Below are 21727 nucleotides of genomic sequence, written 5' to 3' on the forward strand. Positions count from 1 at the left end.
CGCTGGCCGTGGTGCTGAAAACATCCACTACTATATATTAGCTGCATGCGAGAAAGTGACATTGTTTGTTTGTTTTTTTTAAGTGCAACATTTGGAAAAGAATATTGTTTCATGTCGATCTCGGGCTGAGAAGAAAATTAAGAAGAAGAAGAGTGTTGAATTCTCTCAAGTCTTGATTTTTTTGGCTTCACTTTGACTATTTCCCCCATTGCACGACCACCCCCACGCCACCAGCCCACAATCGTGGGAGTCCAGGTAGGTGATTAAATCAATTCATTCACTCATTCATCTTTTGGTGGGACCATTAAAGCTTATTTTTCGGAAGTGTCTGGATAATAACATTGTGTACACGTTTATTTTTAATGGGGAAAAAACATTTTTAATTTTCTTGTGTTTGACAAAAATAAAATACGAATTGAAACCAAACGAAATTTGCATTATTAGCCCCTTTAACCCGCATTGGCACGTGCCACGTTGCGCTAAATTGATATTTTTTTGAAAACCAAAATGACAAATTGACTTTTTTTTCGTTTTTAATTTTCCTAACGGCAATGGTCACTCCATCAAATTTTGTAAAACACATTGTATTGGTAGTAGACATTTATCTACGGGTTTTAATTCAATTAACGTCTTTTGATGACGTGGAAAACTGGACGCTGGGGGGCGTGTAGGTTTACACGTGTTTCGTTGCAAAAAACATTTGGACGAATTTCTAAAAAGGAAATATCCCAAAAATATGCTGCTGAGCGTAGAATATTTTTAAAAAACGGGAATCTTGTGCAAGCATTCCGCCACAGTAGAACAAAAAAAAGGACAAAGCATTTTTTGTGGGGGGCAGCACCGACACTCTTCCTGCAAAGAGGGTGCGGTGGGCGAAAGGGGGGGTCAAATGGACCATCCAGATAATTTTCTATTTGCTTGGGAGGATGGAGAGGGGAGCGGGTGCGGGTACGGGTACGGGTGCGCGCGTGGGGGGGTTCGAGGAACTCAAGCGTGCCCTGCAGCTTTTTACGCATGACTCCCATCGCCGAGACTAACGGGAGGGACTTCAATCTCATTTGAAATGAAATAGAAATGATTTTTTTCGCTCTCGTGACAATTGTGCGCGTCCAAAACGATGGCCGGTGCGCGCGAACCCAGACCGGTTTTGTTGGCTCGTGTGAGGAGGAGGAGGAGGAGGAGAAGGAGGAGGGGGAGGAGGTGAGACCCGCATTCTATTTGTTTGGTTAAAAAAACGTCAATAATCTTTCATTTTACTCGATTAATACAGGCGTGGCGTAAAGAAATGCTGCTGGAATGTGGGCGCATTGGTGGAGGGGGGTGAGGGGGGGCGTCTCCGCTGCGCCAAATCGTTGCGTCAAAATAATCGGAATCACTCGGAAAGTCATTGATTTCAATCGCTTCGGTTTGACGCTTGCATAGAAAAATAATATGTAATATGACATGGCTGTGGAGGTGAACAAAAATGAGGGTCTATTTCAAAGCATTTCATTTTAAAGACGGTGAAACGTCATTCTTCTTTCGTAGTGTATTTTTTCGCATTTATGTTGTCATTAAACGCCTTCGACGGCGATTGACGTCCAATTGTACGAGCGAACCTCTCTAAACTCATATGGATTTGGCGTCTGGCATCGTCAGTGGTTCTAAAAAAATGAAACTAATTGGAAAATTATATTTAAAATGATATTTCTGTTTTCATTCATTCGAATTCATTTAGTTTTCCATAGTTACATTTTATTCGAATGAATATTCACTCAGAATGATACATAAGAATAGGATTTGACATTTTTTTTTAAATATAAATGCTCCACTCACTCGCCACTGATAGACAAAGACGTCCAAAAACCATTTCAAGCTCACGATTCTAGATTTGCGTGTGTGGCCGTCTATTGTCACAAGGATTGGCGAATGAGATTTTGGAAAAAAAGTCATTTCATATTTTTGTCGAAAGTCTCACCATCCTGCGTCCCCCGTCTCTCCCCCTTCTCCCCCTCCAGGTGCTTCACCTCCCTCCTGCCTGCCCTGCATGGTCATGACCAGTCATCACACCCCTCATCCAGCCCGCCTCGTCCTATTGGTCTTGCTCGCCGTCACCCTGACGCCGGCCGCCGACGCCGCCCCCGCCCCCGCGCAGAGCGAAACTGGGGACAGAGGGGCGGCAGAGGACTTGGCGCTCGTTCCCCCGCCTCTGGGCGCCGGCCACGACGCGTGGAGCGACGAGCGGGCGGCGGAGTCGCCTCCCGAGCCGGCGCGGGTGCTGGTGCTCCTCCTGCGAGCCCTGGACGGGCCGGCGGAGTGGGACGCCGCCCGGGAGACGTCCTCTAACGAGGCGGAGGTCAACGAAACCGGAGAGCTCCTCCGAGACTTTGAGGAGGACCTCGGGGGAGAACCGGCGGCGGCCGAGGGCTCGCTCGCGGCCGTGCCCGGCGAGGAAGACGAGGCCCTGCGGCGCAAAGTCCGCGGCTACTTCCAGAACATTGATTTGGGCCTCCAAGATAACGAGATTCTGCCGCCGCTGAAGGGCTACAAGGCGTACAACACGCAGTTGGCGCGAGCCGGGAAGAAACTCCGCTGGCGGGGCGACTCGGACGCCCCCGTCAAGGGCGACAACTTCATGGACGACTTTGAGGACGAGGGCGAGGGCGAGGAGTTGGAGGAGGTGGAAGAGGAGGACGAGCGCCTGACTCACGTGGAGGAGGAGGAGGCCAGGGCCCGCGCCGAGAAGCAAGAGTTGCTCCGGCAGCAGGAGGAGGCGGAGCGGGCGCGCGAGGAGGAGCAGCGATTGGCCGACGTGGCCTCCGACATGCTCCTGCGCTACATGGGCCGCAAGCAGCAGGCCCTGGTCAAGGCGCGGCAGAAGAGCGGCAACGCCGCCGAGGACAAGCGCTCCGAGGAGCTCCTCCTCCTCCCCGAGCGGACCCAGGCGGACCTGGACCAGCAGATGATCGACAGGCTCATCGAGATCAGCAGCAAGCTGCACTTGCCCGCCGACGACGTGGTGGAGATCATTAGCGACGTGGAGGAGAAGAAGAAAAAGCGGAAAGAAGTCAAGCAGCAGCAGCAGCAACTTCCCGTGCCCCGCTTCCGGCCCCTGGTGCCGCCCCCCCTGGCGCGCCCGCCCGTCTACCACTACACGGCCTCCACCAACCCCAAGAAAGCCCTTTACAAGTCCATGAAGAAGTGGCAGAAGGACAAGGGGCGCTCCCGCAAGCAGGACTTTTGGTATCATCAGGCCCAGACCCCCCTCGACTACTGGTATAAACCCCAGAAACAATTCCTGGCCTTCCCTTCCTACCCGTACTACCAGAAGCCATACCGGGCCTACTACCCGGTCTACTTTCCCTACCCCAAGCAGCGCTACTACGGCAAGCGTCCCCCCGTTCCCGAGCAGCCCTTCGGCGCCCCCCAAGATCTGGAGCCCCAGGCTCCCTGGCGCGGGCACAGGGGCCAGGGCAAGAACCGGGGCCAGGGTCAGGGCTGGAAGCAGAGGCCGGCGGCCCGCCTCCCCGAGACCCCTTACATCTCCAACTACATCCTGCCCCACCCACGGACCTACCAGCTTCCACCGCCACCCAAGCCCCTGGCCCCGCCCCGGCGAGGGAGACGGCCCCCCATCTACTACCCCCCGGCCGCGCCGCGGACCGAAGACTACGAGGAAGACGGCCTGGTGCCTCAGCTGGACAGTGAGGAAGAGCTGGAGAACTTTATCGAGAGGATCTACATGAAGCGCAGAATGTACTGAAGGATGGACTTCTTTGCTTTGGGCTTTGGGACCCACGGTCGGTCGGGCGGGGGGGGCACGTTGGATGAAAACGAGGCACAAATGAGATTCCGCTGGGTTAAATCCACTTGTTTTTGTTTTTTTTAATTTCTTGTTGTCGTTGATAGGGTTCCGTCACCGGAGCGGATTCAAAAGAGGGCGGGGCTTAGGAAGGGGGAGGGGCTCAGCCTGCACACCGCCATGTTTAACTTTCGAACACAGGGCGGCGTACATCCGTCTCCGTTCGGGTTTTCTATGACGCGGCATCACGGGAACCATGTTTACAACATGTCTTTGTACGTTACATCCCACACACACACAAATATACACACACACAAATACACACACATAAATACACGCAAAAAAAACAAGCGTTTGGTTGGATTGGATTGGATGTGTGCGGGTGCCTTTACAAAAAAAACAAAAAAAAATACAAGGTGCCGCCAATAAACACGTTTTGCCATTTTTTCCCAGAATTCTTGCCTTATGCACACCAGTTTCATCACGAAACCCTGCGGACCCCCCCAAAGCACAAAACACTTCCAGATGTGGTGGGCCGAGGTTTCGTCATCAAGGTTTTTTTGTTTTTAATTTTTGCATCTACCAGTTTCAGGGCCCTGTGTTTATTATTCCCCTGGCTAATCAATCAAGTCTCTCTCTGGAGAATCGAAACTGCTTGCGGACTATTATGTTACAATCCCAAATCCAGTACCCCGAGAAAAGTTTGAAAAATCCAACTATGGTCGCAAAAGACTATTGACATTTAATTTACTATAACACAACTTTTCCATTGCCAGATATAGAGAAAGTAGCCACAGTATTTGGTCGTAGTTAAAAAAAATGCATATATATATATAAATATATATATGTTATTGGGAGAGTGGAATGACCATATAAATCTATATTTGAAAAAAGAATTGCGCTTTATCGTTTCTCACTGTCAATATGCAGTAAAACATGATTATTTTAAATGGATTTTACGTTATCGCCGTCAATGGCAGTGAATGAGGGAAGTTGGCCTAAATTACTGTGTTTTTTTAAACGAGTTTGAGGGTTCGCCATTTGAAAAGTAACGCGAGGGCCTGTCCATGACTTTACTTTTGTGTCATGAAAAAATGAAATCAAAATACTTGAATTCTGCTGCCGCCGTGGGCCGGGTGGTCCGGAGGCAATCCTTTTTTTTTTTTTTTTTGTTCATTTCCTAAAGAAACTCAACTTGCGGTCGGGTTGGGGATGTGTCGGGGATTGCGCTATTTCAGAAAAAGAAAACCAACAAACCAACAAAAAAATGACAACATGCACGTCTTTCTACTTGCATCTTCAAAAAAAGAACAAAAAAAAGCGGAAAAAAATAAAACCGTGTGGAGAATTCAAGATGGCTGTCTTCTCTCATTAAAACTGTGAACGTCAAAAAAAAAAAAAGCATCGACAACAAAAGGAGGATGGCATGGCAACGCCGTCCGTTTGGACCCGTGTTTGTCGTTGATGTCACCTTTTAAGCATTGTAACATGTACAATGTGAAATAAAAACATGCCTGTGCAATGTGTACATAACAGCATGATGATGACGATGATGACCACTATAGTTTTGCTATATTATCCTCCAAAAAAATCAGAAATAAAAGCTATTATTTTACTAAAGCTGATTTTTCTTCATGGCTTTCCTGCTACATTTTAGCACAAAGGGGCATTTAACGCTTGACGTGGACATAAAGAGCAGAAAAGTGGCGCGGAAGGGAACAAAAGGCTGACGGAAGGAAGCCAGGAAGGAGGCGGTGATTGACGAGTCACGTGATTGGCGCATGAGTCATACATCTGCAGGACCGCGTGCACCCGTACGTATGCACACGCGTTACTTTAGAGGACATTGCACCGATTTCCAATTGCCACCCGGCGACGCCCAACCAACAAAAAGCAAAGAAAATATTTGCTATTTTGTTCGCCATAAGTTTCATTCACGATTTTTTTTTCTCGAAAGTTTTAGGGGGACAAAAAGAACAAAACTGGGCGAGACGTCCAATTCATTTTGGCGTGAAAGGGCAGAGGTATATTGTTCATCCGTGCCCCAAAATGTTGGGATGCCAATCCATTTGAAGCAGGAGGGTCGGTTTTCAATGGCATTGGCCGTGTTTAAAGTCAGAATTGGTTGTTGTGGGCAACCAGCATGGATCTCGCCTAGTGTCAATTCAGCGGTACAGGGTCGATTGGTCGCCGATCTTTTGGCCGCCGATCTTTTGGTCGCCGGTCTTTTGGTCGCCCGGAAGGTTATTGATAATTACCATTTAAATCAGGGGTCTCAAACTTGCGGCCCGCGGGCCAACTGCGGCCCGCGGGACGATAATTTGCGGCCCCCGTCTTAATATGAAATATCGATTTATTTTTTTAAATTTATTTATTTATTTTTTTTTTTTTTTTATTTTTTTTTTTTTTTATTATTTTTTATTTTTATTTTTACCCCTTTCCCCATGATGGCGCCGTTTAAGTGGCAGCCAGTGGCAGTAGCTCTGTCCACTCATGTTTTTCTTGTTTTACAGCATGTTTTACATGAAAAATTAGAGGGAACATTGACATGCACCTGCTTGTGGCAGGTGTGATACTGGTGTGCCGATAGCGAGCAATGATGATGTCGTGACCGGATGATTCGCCTAAAGACGTTTCGCCGACGGACGTTTGACAGACGGACAGTTCGTACTAGTATTTGTTAGTTTAATGATTAAATACAAATACTAGTATTTGTATTTAATCATTAAACGCTGTTTTCAGCTGGATTTGACCGAATTTGAGAGCATTTTGAGCCGTTTGGCGAATGGACGTCTATAGACGTTTTTTTGCCTCCATCGCGATATCATCCAGTATTTGTATTTAATCATTAAATGCTGTTTTAGGATGGATTTGACCCGATTGCTGTCATTTTACGGCTCGGTTCTGCTACATCTGCCTGCCCAAGAGTGCTTATTCCCGGACTGCCATTGATGGTAGACGAACATTGATTTTTACTATAATTTGGAAAACACCGGCGGCGGGCCGGATTAAAAATCCTAACGGGCCGTATATGGCCCGCGGGCCGAGGTAGAAAAACTTGTACACACACGATCCGGCGGGGCGAGCGTTCGAATCCCGTTTCGGCGAAACCTCCGTTCGGCCGAATGAACGTTCGGTGGAACGTCCATTCGGCGACCTGCCCGTCTGTCAAACGTCCGTCGGCGAAACGTCTTTAAGCGAATCATCCGAGTACCGATGATGTCGCTCACACTGGTACTCAGTGTGCTCAGGGAGGTTGTCTTTCTGCTCAGACCAACAAAAAATTAGAGGGAACTTTGGTTCGGAGCTGAATGAACCAATCACGGTGAGGTATACGGCTCTGGAGGGCGGGACATCGGCCGGGCTGTCCAGTGCCTCGCTCACTCACTCATTCATTCCTCCAATCAGCTGGGCGGAGGAGAAGCCGTGAGGCCGATCACTCCGCTCGGCGCGCACACTCCTCCGCTGCTCTCAGCATAGAACTGAATGAGGCGCTATGATCCGTGATCCAGCCTGTGTCAGTGTCTGTAGCCATCTCCGCGATTGAAACGGAGAGCGAAAGTGCACATGCGCCACAAACCCGCGCGACTGAATGTGAAAGATCAACCCGAGACTCATTCCAAGTGGAAAAACATATTACAGAGCCCCAGAGATGTCTCTTTCAAAGCCTGCCGTGAAGAGAAAGGTCGGTGATGAGCACAGACAGTTTCAAGAAAAGTGGGGAGTGCAATATTTCTTTGTTGAACACAGGGGCAGCCCGACGTGTCTCATTTACACTGAAAAAGTTGCGGTGCACAAGGAATACAATTTGAAACGTAATTGTACTATGAGACATGCTGAGGAGTACGAAAAATACCAGGGAGATGAGAGAGCCAACCAGGTTGCCAGTCTTAAAACACGTCTTCTGAGGCAACAGGATCTCTTCAAGAAGGCTACCAAAGACAGTAATGCAGCAGTCAAAGCTAGCTACGCCGTTTGTGAGTTGGTTGATCCTGTGCTAAGTGATCCCAAATGGCTCATGGACTTGGCTTTTCTTGTTGATATCACACATGAGCTTAATGTACTGAACAAGAAGCTACAAGGCCAGGGGCAACTTGTCAGTGCTGCCTATGACAACGTGAGAGCATTCTGCACTAAACTTGTGTTATGGAAAGCCCAGCTCTCTCAGACAAACCTTTGCCATTTCCCAGCATGCAAGGCTCTCGTGGATGCAGGCACACCATTCAGTGGTGAGAAGTATGTTGAGGCCATTTCGAAGCTACAGGAGGAATTTGATCACAGATTTGCAGACTTCAAGACACACAAAGCCACATTTCAAATTTTTGCGGACCCCTTCTCCTTTGATGTGCAAGATGCCCCTCCTGAGCTTCAAATGGAGCTCATTGACCTGCAGTGCAACTCTGCACTCAAAGCCAAGTTCAGGGAGGTGAGTGGAGAAGCAGACAAGCTTGGGCAATTTTTGAGAGAGTTGACCCCCAGCTTCCCTGAACTTTCCCGAAGGTTCAAGCGGACCATGTGCCTTTTTGGGAGCACATACTTGTGTGAGAAGCTCTTCTCCACCTTGAACTTCAATAAGTCCAAGTACAGGTCCAGACTTACTGATGAGCATCTTCAAGCTCTACTGAGGGTCTCCACTGCTTCCTCCCTCAAGCCAAATGTGACTATGTGAGAAGAAGCGCTGCCAGGTCTCTAGCAGCAAGGAGTAGGCAAAAGAAGCCGTGTTCAGAATATTTCATGTTCAATGTTCCATTCAAGTTCAGAAAGTTAAAGGTTAAAGAGCTGTTAATACAGACATTTGAAACGGAATAAAAATAATTCATTTTCTCTACTTAGCCAGCCAGTGTATATCTACTGTATGCTCATTAGTATTATTTGGTTTTATATTACTGATTGATTTATTTTTTATTCATCTTTAAGTTAATTTATTTAATTCATTATTTTTTGTTAAAAAATAAAGATATTTGATAACGTTGGAAAGTTTTATCAGTGCTTTTCTTGTGGAAATCCTGATGCGGCCCAGTCTCACCCAGACTCGGCCTCTAGCGGCCCCCAGGTAAATTGAGTTCGAGACCCCTGATTTAAATGGTTGCTCAAATTCCCTAAATACAAACTGCGAATTACTATTTTGTCATACTTAATGCCCTAGTAATTATTAGGCTAAAGAAAAGCTCCAAATTTCCCATATTTTTATTGTGTTTTGTTGGAGAACTTGTTAAGACCCTGACTGACTGACGTAGCTTCTTAAAGGGACAACGCATGTACATACAAACTCTTCTACACTCACACGACGGCTCAGTGAAACTGCTCAAGGCCATTGTTGGCTTTTATTGATGCGTAGACCGTGTTGTTTTACCTTGTTTTGTTGCCGGTCTTTTGGTCGCCGGTCTTTTGGTCGCCCGTTGTCGCGGTCCGGGCGACCAAAAGACCGGCGACCAATCGACCGCACACGCAATTCAGCACCCGTGTCTATCTTAAAAGGTCATTGCGCGGACGTCGGCGTGAAATCGTCGGCTGTAATTCAATTGTAAAGAACTCCTTAAATTTAACGTTGTGCGTTCTTAGCGCGCTGACGTTGGCGCCAGGACAAGCGCACAGGAAATGACAAAAGATTTTCAGATATTGGGACCAAAAAGAAGCTGATTACATTTAGCTCTCCAGTAAGACAGAAGGGGGGGGATCTCTTTACTTTCCGATATTTTATTTACAATAATGGAGCTGGTTTCCATATCGGGTGGTCGTAGTTCATTTGATTTTATTTGATCACGTATAATACCACAGGGATTGCATCTCGGATGTTTCATCTTTTACTCTTACAAGGTTTTGTATGCTGCCAACTTCTAAGAAGCCATGCAATCATAGCACTTTTTTGGGGTGCTCTTTGGCCATATTATGCCTAATCGAGACGCCTTTTAGTGAACATCAATCGGCGAAGGAGCCATCCATCTTGCCTTTTGTCCCTCATTTGCCTGTTTTTCACTCATCGGCCACTGTCGTGTACTGCCTATTATCCCACCACTACTCCATTTTACCCCTCCTTTTTTTTACCCCGCCAGTCCTTTTTATCCTGCCTCCCAATTTCTTGTTACAATAAAAAAAATGGGGGGAAAAAACGGGTGAAAAGCACTCTCACTGCTGCACTGCTGGCACAATAGACTGGTGGTGAGTCATCACCACTTATGTTCTCGCCGTCGTCCTCCTCCCACCAAACACACACACACACACACACAAACAGGAAGGGGGTGGTTTTGGGGGGAGATCACTCAAATTACTACCTACCTGCCGTGCACTTAGAGGACAAACACACACACACACACATACACACACACCCCGTCACCTACACGCACACATGACAGTTCTACACATTGACCCTGAAAGCAGCAAGCTGTGTAATTTAGTTGATTGTGCTTTGCAAATGGCTGCCTCGTCACATCAAAGTGGAGGGACAGAAAAAGGCATGTGTGTGAGAGATGAAGGGCTTTGTGGGGGTGGGATTTGGGGTTAATGGGTGTCACTACGATAGGTTTTTTTTACCTGAGACATGCTCAAATGATGCTGAGGCCTACAACAGTCAAATCTTTTCATATGTATTAGCTTACTGGCTGTCATTGACACGATAGCAGTCCAATCCATTTGAAGTGGAAGGGTTGGCAGCGAGTAAACAAACGTTCCCTGCCACTCCAATTGGATTCGACGTCTAAATTGGATTAATTGAATTAAAGTGTGAAATTGTACTATATGGAAGTGTGGAAGTGGCGCCCTCTGGTAGACTACTATTGACATTAAAGATGGCATATTTCTGTTTTATCTCCAACTTTAAACTACTGCGCAATGATTACAAACTTAAAATTGTGAGTAATCGCACTATCAACTTAAAATTAATACATACTACGTTTGAATTCCTGATCAGATCATGTATAGGACAATGCGATTCATCGCAGCTAACACAACGCCATTGGACGAATGATGTCACGAGGATGACAACTTGTAAATACCTTGTCATTTTCCATCATGTATTGAAACTGTAGAAAGGAGGCGCCCACATTGTTTACACCTAAAGCCAGAGGTCACCCGAGCCTCGGCCCCTCGGAGAGTCTTTACAGCAAGCCGCTTGTGAGCCATTGGGACTCATCAAAAATTCAACACCTGTAGTTTCCGTTTCATAGCCAGGTTCAGGGACAAAAAGGGGCCAGAGACCAGCGGGGAAGGCATGCAGGGATTCCACGAGGAAGTAAGGTAGGAGGCCACATTCTCCTGAGACTTTTTCTAAAGGGGTTTGGTGGCTTGATACGCGTCTCCCACTTTAGTGGGACGAATTACGTCCAGGCTGACGAGAGGACCGGTGAGGAGGAGGTGGGTGACTTTAAAAGGTCCCCAGAAGAAGAAGAAGAAGAAGGAGGAGAGATTGAATGTGAGGCAAATAGTGGAGAAGTGGAGGTCAGTTTTGCTCTTGGGGGGGATTTTTTTTTTGTCTGGAAAATGTACATGCATCTTGTTCTATGTTCACTCATTCATTGACTGCCATTGACGACGCTAGACTTTATAATCCATTTGAATTTGAATGTACACTAGTGATAAAACTCATTTAAATTCACCCAAAAAAAGATGAAAAGCGTTCACATGATTGGACATCCGCATTGGCATAGAAAGAGTTTAAAGATAGATTTGATTCCTTATTTGCAGGAACAAATATAAGCTAAATCAATATCCGTGCTTATTTTGTTAGTTTAAATTAGTTCATATTTCTTATAATCAAATGCATACGCATGTTTCTCCCATTATGTTGAAGCAGGTTAATGACCGAGAGATGTCAAAAGACAACACTGTGGAGCAGCGGGATGCCCCTCCACCGACAAATACGGAGCTCATACTCGGTAAAACACACCCATTAAAAAACCCATGGTCTTTAAGTCATCCGCTGCCATTGACGGCGACAGAGGTCCAATCCATTTGAACTGGAATTGGCTTGTAGTGGCCATTCCAGCTCAAAAGAATTGGACGTCTACAACGATAATAAAACCGGGACATTCCGTCTATTCAGAGAAACCGTGTCAAACTTTCATTTAAGTTGAGCAGCACTTACTTCCACAAACGTCCTCTTTTGTTCCGGTCTCCATGGTGACATTGTTGCAGATAGCCTGTCAGAGCCATGCTGGTACTGTCTCAGGTCTCTCGACCTGGAATGTCATCCCAGAGCTTCTCAGGTTGCCACACTTCTGTAATAATAATAATGACAATTATAATACATTCAAAATCATTTTGTCTATCCAAATATGACTACTATATATTGTTTAAATGCTCTTCTGGAGATGCAGAAAGATTCGGCTTCTTCGTCTCTGCTGTTCTCTGGCGGCCAAAAGCTGAACTACCAGACAGATCCTCGCCCCCACTTTGGGGTGGCATGTTCCTCCCACGCCCCTTGTCGTCCCCTATGGGGCAGCGAAGGGCCCATCTGGGGCCAAAAGGGTGCACCCGATGGAGGAGAGGATGAGGACCAGGAGCAGCAGACCCAGCAAGTGTGCCCCCACTGTCACCTGGCTCTGCCCGTGGATACCCTCAACTGGCATGAGGTTGGCCCACTCTTCCAGTCACTTGATTACATCAAAAAATAATCTGGACAAATGCCCAGATCCAGAAATTGACATAGTGGATGAGCATGGAGTGCCAACATGAAATAAAGGCTGAAATGAAGCTTAAAAACTACAAAAGTAAGGACCTGAATACATATCAGAATGCAGATTATTTAGTTTTGGCCTCCAGAATTGATGGAGACAGGCTATTATTATGGGGATGATTGCAGTCAACGTTCCAAACCCGAATGGATTGGCCGTTTATCACAGTCAATGGCACAAAATAATGCAGACAAATTGCATTGAAATATTTTGTTTCTTCCTGCAGACAAAGTGTTTCCAGTTTGACGGGCTGCGCAACCCTTGGTCGTAGCTACTGCAACAGAATGCATCTCCAGTACTAATAAAAACCTTCGTTTTTCTTTCTGTCTGTCCTGTTTGATATGATGCATCTACTTTAAATTATTAGTTAATAAACAAATAAAAATCAAAACTAATTTTCCCAAATAAATGGTCTCAAGTATGTGCAATATAACCAATATAATTCGACTACCACTGTACATTCTCATCCCATTTTGAAATACTATCTTGTCGGACTTGAGGCTGTCTGTTGCTGTTTGTCAAATGAGCGTATATTATTACAATTCAGCATCCTCCTCTTCCTCATTGGTCCAAAACACCGTGGCCAGATCCCGTCACTACTAAGCACCCTACTCTAGCCAATGGCGTGGGGCGTCCGTCTGACCCACTGCCTTGCATACTGACACTCTCTCCCCCAACACATTATTGTCTGGCCTGTCTTGTTGTTGTTTTTGTTAGCGCAGGGGAGCCTCCTCGCCACCATGCCGCTCGATGAGCTCTCAATCGCGGGTGAGGACGGCGACATCGGCGGTAGGCGACGGAGGGCTTGGCCCGCTTCGACGCATCCGACAATGGGGCGCTCGTCCGGGACTAGGAGCCTAGCGGCGGCGGCAGCGATCGGGGGTAGAAAAACCACCCATCCCGGGAAGGCCATCCTAGCAGGTCGGCTCTTTTTTTCCCTCGGGTTTTTTGTTTTTAACACTTCATTTCTCAGCTGATTACATCGACTCTGTCTGCACAAAGCTGGCGCCTGTTAAGGCGAACTGGGTCAGCCAGGCACTTCAGCACTGATGCTCATAGCGTAGCATAGCGTCTACTAATTCTCCCCTGATCCTTCCTTCTACAATAAATGTTGCCATATACGCGCCGATGAAAGCAGCAGGGATGCATTGAAGGCTTTGATCTATCACACAAAATTTCACAGTAAATTTCGTGCCTCGGTTTTCAGTGAGGATTTACTCAACTAATCCAATCTAAAAATGCAATGCACATCTGTAGTAGTTAAAACTCCATAATTATCTAAAACCAGGGCTAAAACAATCCTCATCATTGAACAAACTGGCCCCGCTGCAAATAAACTATAGCTTTAGTTCTGGTTACTGAGCAGATAAGGGGAAAATGTCAACATAAAGACTGAACCAAAACAAATTCAACTTCCACTTACAATTCTGGATGCTGTGTAAACACACCAGAAGAAATACTACAATACTAGATGAACAAAGTAGACTTTTGGGAATAAATGAATACAATTCCAAAACAACTTATCAACTGACCAAGCCCTGGAAAATTCTCCTTTAGGTGGGATTGCAGGCGGGATCGAGATTTGCATCACCTTCCCGACAGAGTACGTTAAGACTCAGCTGCAGTTGGACGAGCGAGCCAACCCGCCACGCTACCGGGGCATCGGTAGGTCACACAGAGTTGTCGGCGACTGCCCGCTTCGCGCCCGTGCTCATTTTAACGTCCACATTGTTTATCAGGGGACTGCGTTAAACTGACCGTGCAGGATCACGGTCTCCGAGGCCTGTACCGAGGACTCAGCTCACTTCTCTATGGCTCCATCCCCAAATCGGCCGTCAGGTTAGATTTGCCTTTCAAGCCCTTGACAAGTAATGACCCTAAATTGATTCCTGATAAATCTGCAAAAAAATGTCTTGGAAATGGAGAATGAACCGGTATAATTTGCACTCTGCTTCACCTGCTTAGTTTTTACTGAGAACTTGTGGTTTAGTCTATCATTATTCTCAAAAAATCGGAACCAAAATAAAGCAGGTTCAATAGTTATTGAATTATTTTACCGTAACCAAACCCTGGTGGAGGTTAACCCTTTTTAGGGCAAGTAACTGTTTTTGGAAATTAAAAATGAACTTTACATGAAGAAATCGACTCTGGTTACCCCCCCTCAGAAATTTCATATGATATACAATGTGTTCTGATACCTAGGCAAGTGGAAATTTTGATTGATACGAATATAACAGAAAATACATTGGAAAACTCACTCTCACTCACCTTTCTTCAGATTTGGCACCTTTGAAATCCTCAGCAATCCAATGCGTGACGCCACGGGTCGGCTGGATAACACACGCAGCCTTTTGTGCGGCTTGGGGGCCGGCATCGCCGAGGCCATTGTCATAGTCTGCCCCATGGAGACTCTCAAGGTGGGTGACATAGCATCAAACGGGGCCACGTATTTATGACTTGTCGCGTGGTCCCTCCCCAAAGGTGAAGTTGATCCACGACCAGTGTTCGATGAGGCCCAGATACCGTGGCTTCTTCCACGGCGTCAGTGAGATCATCAGGGAGCAAGGTAGGATTTCTAAGCCAAGCATGGATGACAACTGTTAGCTTCAACCACTTTTACCTGCTGCCCCAGGTGTCAGGGGGACCTATCAAGGCCTGACGGCGACCGTGCTGAAGCAGGGGACCAATCAGGCCATTCGGTTTTACGTGATGAACGCGCTACGCAATTGGTACAAAGGTAAGAAGCTCACAAACGCACGTGTCTGTCTGTTCCTTCTCTAGCGCTATTTTTCCTTGGCCATCAAATAATAGTATCGTTACAGTCTGGTATGTGTGACAAATGATTAAAATCTAAAACAAGACTTACATTAGCTTAGCTCACCTGCTAATGACCTAACCTACTTTTCCTTCCTTTTAATAACACTAACATCTTTATAAATGCTTATCTCAATATCAGTGTACCTATAGAAATGTTAAATTTCTAAATAAGGGCATTCAACAACACTTACCAGAATATAATTTGGCTGTTCTGGGGTCTTGGGTTCGATCCCAGGTCAGTCCTCTTGACTGGAGTTTGCATGTTCTCCCTGGGCTTGCGTGGGTTTTCTGCGGGTACTCTGGTTTCCACCCACATTCCAAAAAGCATGCATGGTAGGCTGGTTGAACACTCTAAATTGCCCTAGGTACGAGTGTGAGCATGAATAGGTGTCCATCTCCTCGTGCCCGGAGTCAGCTGGGATAGGTTCCAGCATCCCCCGCGACCCTTGTGAGGATAAGCGGTTCAGAAAATGAATGAATGACACCACAGGATTTCCGTCTGCCATCAGCTATTTTTTTCTACCTTTTTCATTATTTCTTCAGTGGTGTTCTTAATCGACAGACATCTTGGGAAGCGCCAGGTTTTTTTTTACAGCAACATGCGTAGCTGGCAGCCATCTTGAGTAGGGCGACCAAGGGTTGGAAACTAACTGGAGACGAAATCAATAAAAGTTAGACCACCTGCATTGACCGAGACTGTCGCGAAACGTGGTTTTAAGCTCAGAAGACTGTCAGTCATGATCATTTATGAACTTGCTCGTTATGTGTATTTGCTGCTTTTCTGTCGTAATGATTTGATTTGGTGATTCTTAATGATCCCATTGACTTTGATTTGCTTTGTACTTTGTGCTTTTGCTTTGTTGTTCCGCAGCCTTTGACTGTACTGTCTAACTTATAACTATGCCTTTTCTTGCTACTGTCACAATGAAATTTCCCGAATACGGGATGAATAAAGTTATCCAATCCAAACATTTTGTTTTTTTCCCTCCAAGGGGACGATCCCAGAAAGGAAATGCACCCAATCGTCACTGCTATGTTTGGAGCCACGGCGGGAGCCGCCAGCGTTTTCGGCAACACGCCTCTCGATGTGGTCAAGACCCGGATGCAGGTGAGTTCCCACAATTGTCAACATTTTAAATTGTGTCTAACGAACACACTTTTAAAGGGTCTAGATGCCCACCGCTATAAAAACACTGTAGACTGCGCCTTCCAGATCCTCAAGCAGGAAGGACCGCAAGCGTGAGTTGCCACACTTCTTCCTTTCACCAACTACAAGATGAGCAGAGACTCATTTCTTGCGTTTACATGTCTCCAAAGGTTCTACAAGGGAACGGTTCCCAGGCTGGGCCGCGTGTGCTTGGACGTGGCTATTGTTTTTGTCATCTACGAGGAGGTGGTCAAGCTGCTGAACAATGTGTGGAAGACCCAGTAGGAGAATTGCTGCACACAATTCCACTAGAGACCAGACACTTGGACATGATGCTTTTAGAACACTTTCCGGCACTAGAACAAAGTGAAGTGACAAAAAAGAAGGGTGGGGAGAATCATAAACAGCAACTAAATGGTGTCAGCAAACAGTTTGTGGTTCTTGGTGTTCAAAAACAAAGTTCTTTGTAGGGGTTTTCATCTACAGAGTGTCTGTCAGATTTATTTCATATAAACAGTAACTTGGCTGTAACTGACATTAAAAAAACACCCTATACATTTGAATACCCGTCAATGGCTGCAAATGGACCTAGCGCATTTGTACTTTCTATTAATCACATGTTATGTGAAGCACAAACACATTCTGAGTTAAGACATGATAGATAAAATGGTTGCACCATTTTACACATGCATAGTCTGGACACATTGCTCTTTGCTCAGAGGCCTATTTTTTTCCACCTTTTGTCACTTTTCACTGTGAATTTGATGCTGCTTTCCAAGGGGGGATTTTCAGTAAGCACATTCTAAGTCAAGTTATTACAATTGTTGCTAAAATTTCTGTTGTTTTGACATTTGAAAGCAAGAGGCTAGTTTGTTACTTGTAGTCGGCCAATCCATTTGAACTGGGAAAGCTGACAGGGAATGGACAAACCTCCCAGTTCAAATGGACGACAATGACTGGCAATGGCAGCCAATGGGTTAAGAGGCTTATCGCAGAAGCAAATGAGTATTTAAAACCAATCTGCCTTGCACAGCTAAAGCCTTCAGAACCCACCTCCATCCCCATTTTCTTGTCATAATACAAACATGAGACCCCAATTGTCATGGTAACGTTGTTTCCATTGTTGTATGTGTGCGTGTTAGACTGTCTGTGCCTAAACTTGGTGAACATTTTGACTTATTTAAAAAAAAAAAGAGGGCATCTGGAGCAAAAAAGGTTTTCATAGTGTAATAAACACTGCTGGTGCCAAACAAAATATTTGTGGTGTTTATTTGTGGGAATTATTGGCCATTGATTTTGAGGATGGAGATTAGAGAAACTATCCACCTGCTGCCCACCCACATAATCACATGACGCAAAGACTTCATATTGTGCCCTCACCCGTGTAAGTGAACCTACATGAAAAGACTTGAAAGCAACTTTAAAGGCAAAGTGACAATGAAGCACCTTTCCATCAGCTCCCAGTGAGAAGGAAATGGAGGTTGCAGCGATGGGACCATCTATCTTCTCCATCTGTAAAGACAGCCAAAAAGACCAAATGGTTGATTTAAAAAAATAAATAAAACAAAAGATGGAAATGGTATGCTGGACATTTGACCTACATTCTGAGACATTTGTCTTTGCCGCCACTGACTACTCGCTGACCATCAGGACTCCAGTCCACAGCGAACACCTGCACGAGAGAAAATGGTCAGCTTACCCACAGAAGCATAACCTCTTAATAATGTGAGATTAATTGTTACAATACATTTAAATTTAAAAAAAATGGAAGCAATATTTAATGAATAAATGACAGTAGAAATTAAGAAAATGTCAATAAATACGTACGTTATCAATTCAATATGAAAACAGACACTGCAGGTGGCCTCCAATAACACTCAAATGCTTGGTTGCTGTTTTAATTTTATGATATATAACTTATTACCTGCTATTGTATAGAATGGGCGACCATCTCATTTAGACTGGGAGAAATATCTGTAAATGCTCATCTTTCAGTGCCATTGACGGCGCTAGAATTCCAATTCATTAAAAATCTGGCGCTGTCCATGGTAGCCATTGAGTTAAGCCCTAACAACCACATTGGAGGAGAAGACCTTTTTTTGCCGAGAAGCTTTCCTTCCCTCACCTCATCAGCGTGGCCGGGAAGATCTATCTTGAGCTTTCCACTCTTGACGTCCCACACTTTGAGCGTGCTATCGCTACTGCCGCTCACCAGCAGCCTGCTGTCTGCCGACCAGGCCACCTGATAGACGGAGCCCACGTGGCCTCGGAGGGATATCAAGTACCTGGGGCGGGAGATCAATTCTCTTAGAAAAGGTCTCTGCGGGGCAGAGCGCCGCGATAACGCTCACTTCCCGGTCCGACCGTCCCAAATTTTGACAGACTTGTCGAAAGAGGCCGAGGCCAGGAGCCGCGTGTCGGGGGAGAAGAGCACCTGGTTGACCAGGGCGCTGTGCCCCGTCATCCGGGCCAGTGGCTTCTTATCCTCGGCGGGATTCCACAGGAACAAGGTGAAGTCGTCCGAGCCCGACACCAAGCGCTCGGGATTGGAACCCTGTGAAAATGAACGTCAACTCGTGAACATTCAGAGCTAAGATTGTGACAATATATCCATGGAGTGATCTGTGTCAGTTGTCGCGTATGTGTAAGCTAAATAAGTGTAAATAGGCCTTTTACAGTAAAGAGAAAAATTAGCATACCTACCCGAACATTATTGTATCTCCGCAAGGCTTTGCTCTTCAGTTCGTCCACTAGGATGAGACAATTCAGATATTTACCCTCACATTTCAACAAACTAGCGGTCATTTTTGGGTATGATTACGCGTGAAAGTACGCAAGTGTCATTTTGTCTTTGCATTCGTACCTGATCCCGTGAGGTCCTGCGGATTAACGGTGGCGTCGGCCGGTTCGAAGGCTCCGGTTCTCAGCACGTAGTCGGTGTTGAGAGCCAGCGTGTTGACCCAGTGGGCGTGGCCCTGCAACGTCCTGCACTGGACACCCTAAAAGACAACAACTCTCAATCATTCTTGCTTGTTCTTACCCATCCAACCCAGCGGCAAAACTCACGTCCTTTGCCCGCCACACTTTGATCGTTCGGTCCTGCGATGACGTGTACAGCAGCCCGTCGCCGCCCCACTTGACGCAGGTGACCGACTGCGTGTGGCTCGTTAGAATCTTGTCGCAGCGACCGAGAACCACGTCCCAGATGCGAACTGAACCGTCTTTGGAGCTGCTGGCAAGGAAGCGACACTCTCCGTTGCTGGTGAAAGGAGAAGTGGTGAAACACAATCATTTAAAAAAAATAATTTGCAATGTAAAAAATTAAAAAGTTAATTCGTAAAAACAATTTATCACCCAGAAAATCAAGTGCACAAAAACTTACAGATGAAGAGGTTCCCAGCAAAGGCAAGTGATCCACTTGGTGTGTCCGGTCAGGGTCTTCCCGATTTGTGTGCCTGTCACTGGATTCCATAGAAAAATCTACAAAGGGATTTAAAAAATAAAATAAAAAAATATATACATATACAGTGGCTATTTCTCGTTGGCAAGTGGTCGTGCGTTATCCTATTGTGAGGACATTTGTGTGCATCATTTTCGGAATATTCTGAAGGAAATACAACAGCAAACAGTCCATCGATAGCGAACGTGAGGGTGGAGGCGTGGCAAACCGCCAACCCGGAAAACGAAGGTAACAAAAGATTAAGACAAAACTAGAATTCAGTTTTGTGTAAAGTTACATTAAACGTATGTCTGATTTCAATGGGAAACGTTCGCTCGAGTTACGAAAAGCTCGACAGACGATCTCAGTCTTGGAACGGATTACGATCGCATGTCGAGGTACCCCTGTACATATATATTTCTATTGAATTGTATGAAGGGGTGCGTGCATTTGCAAATCACCTGACTGTTTTTGCACCCCGATGCAAGCTTCTTGCCATCAGGCGACCAGACGATACTTAGAACCCAATGGGAGTGTCCTATTCCACATTAAGAAAAATCCAGCATAAATGAGTACATTTCCAATGTTGATGGAGTACGTCATAAATTGCTGAACTTACCTTTAGCGGTGTGATGTGGCGTTTCGGTCATCAAGTCCCAAAACCGCACAGTAGTGTCACCGGAACCACTGGCCAAATATCTAAAAACACCCCAAACACAATCATTCACCCACCGTTTTCGTTGTTATGATTCAGTCTCATAGCGATATGGACTTTCTTACTTTCCAGTCGGACTAAAAGCAGCGGAGATGACGGCTTCGGTGTGACCCAGCAGCGAACTGGTGCAGCGGGTGACGGCTCTCACCCGGAACACAGCCTGGGGCTGGTAGACTATGGGCATCACCTTTTCCGTCTCCCACGCTAGCTCCTTGGCGGACGCTCCCAGACTGGACACAATCTCCGTCTCGCCACCGGCGAAGAACGCCAGCGGCACTTCCTCCTCCTCCCCCTGTGTGACATCCATGTATTTAGATCTGTCCAATCGTGTGCAAGATTCAACTTGTGTGTAGATGTACCTGCTGCAGCAATACATTGCAGACAAGTTGCAGTTTCTGCGGTGTGATGTCGACTGGAACATCAAAAGAGGATCCCAGGAACTCCCCCTTCTCATCCTGGAACTGGATCAGCATTCGCTCCACTCCCTCACTCATCTTCAGACACTTCAGGGAAAACAACGACAGAATAATCTCGATCGCATTGTTGCTTTCTTAGTTGAGATTCAAATCGCTTTCAGGGCAAACAACAGCCATACAAGAGATGGGAAAGGTAAATAATTTAGCATCACGTGCGTCGGTAAAGTAGAGAATCACAGATAAATAAATAAAAAACGGATGCCTGTCAAGACATCATATATAAGCATTATTGTCCATAACACAAGACATTTATAGGAGTCGGGATATATAGATCGGGGTGCGTGACAATAACACGAGGAAGCCAGTGGGTACTAACTAGCCTGTCACGTTAGCTCGCCGGCTAGCCGTGAGCCATCAGAACATTATTTTCCGCCTAGCAATTTGACAAAATGGCCTTTACGGGTAGACTAAACTTACATTTGCTTAAACCTCAGCAGGACTTTGGTTAAGATCGCTTCAGCGTCAAAAAATGCCGTTTCAAATCCCCCTCAGACGAGTTGGCGTCGTGTTAAAAGTCCACACGTGTGTAGATCAAACCAGAGATGTTGCAAAGGCATAGCATGTCCGAGTAGTGTTCATGCCGTTGCGATTGATCGGAAGTGGGAAGGTGGAATGCGGAAACAGGTAGCACTCTCAAAGTTGAAACATCTCTGTTGGGTTAACGAATTATTTTTAACAATAAT

General features: G+C 46.0%; 3 protein-coding genes across 6 annotated transcripts; 2 read left to right on the top strand and 1 right to left on the bottom strand.

Annotated features, from left to right (window-relative positions):
- On the top strand, positions 1–5401 carry LOC144068601 (uncharacterized). Its single transcript, XM_077593219.1, has 2 exons — positions 1–255; positions 1998–5401. Exon 2 carries the CDS (start codon positions 2027–2029, stop codon positions 3740–3742), a length of 1716 nt encoding a protein of 571 aa, XP_077449345.1. The 5' UTR covers positions 1–255; positions 1998–2026; the 3' UTR covers positions 3743–5401.
- Positions 5402–13061: 7660 nt separating this feature from the next.
- Positions 13062–17688, top strand: LOC144068347 (tricarboxylate transport protein A, mitochondrial-like). Its single transcript, XM_077592799.1, has 9 exons — positions 13062–13371; positions 14008–14115; positions 14190–14289; positions 14729–14867; positions 14932–15016; positions 15083–15187; positions 16260–16375; positions 16433–16506; positions 16585–17688. Exons 1-9 carry the CDS (start codon positions 13191–13193, stop codon positions 16697–16699), a joined length of 1023 nt encoding a protein of 340 aa, XP_077448925.1. The 5' UTR covers positions 13062–13190; the 3' UTR covers positions 16700–17688.
- Positions 14718–21635, bottom strand: nle1 (notchless homolog 1 (Drosophila)). 4 transcript variants are annotated; one of them, XR_013298164.1, is made up of 16 exons: positions 21462–21635; positions 20928–21071; positions 20634–20860; positions 20473–20552; positions 20315–20391; positions 19797–19894; positions 19481–19673; positions 19278–19413; positions 19118–19164; positions 18766–18968; positions 18540–18699; positions 18016–18086; positions 17861–17926; positions 15791–15917; positions 15459–15628; positions 14718–15025 (listed from the first exon to the last, which is right to left on the bottom strand). XR_013298164.1 is itself a non-coding variant. In XM_077592798.1 (13 exons), exons 2-13 carry the CDS (start codon positions 21060–21062, stop codon positions 17914–17916), a joined length of 1440 nt encoding a protein of 479 aa, XP_077448924.1. In that variant the 5' UTR covers positions 21063–21071; positions 21462–21635; the 3' UTR covers positions 17599–17913. The 4 variants fall into 4 exon arrangements, 1 of the variants encoding a protein (XP_077448924.1); XR_013298163.1 differs by having other exon boundaries at positions 15459–15682; XR_013298162.1 differs by having other exon boundaries at positions 15459–15712.
- Between the last annotated feature and the right edge of the window lie 92 nt (positions 21636–21727).

This window comes from Stigmatopora argus, chromosome 22 (genome assembly GCF_051989625.1).
Source record: "Stigmatopora argus isolate UIUO_Sarg chromosome 22, RoL_Sarg_1.0, whole genome shotgun sequence".
NCBI lineage: Eukaryota > Metazoa > Chordata > Actinopteri > Syngnathiformes > Syngnathidae > Stigmatopora > Stigmatopora argus.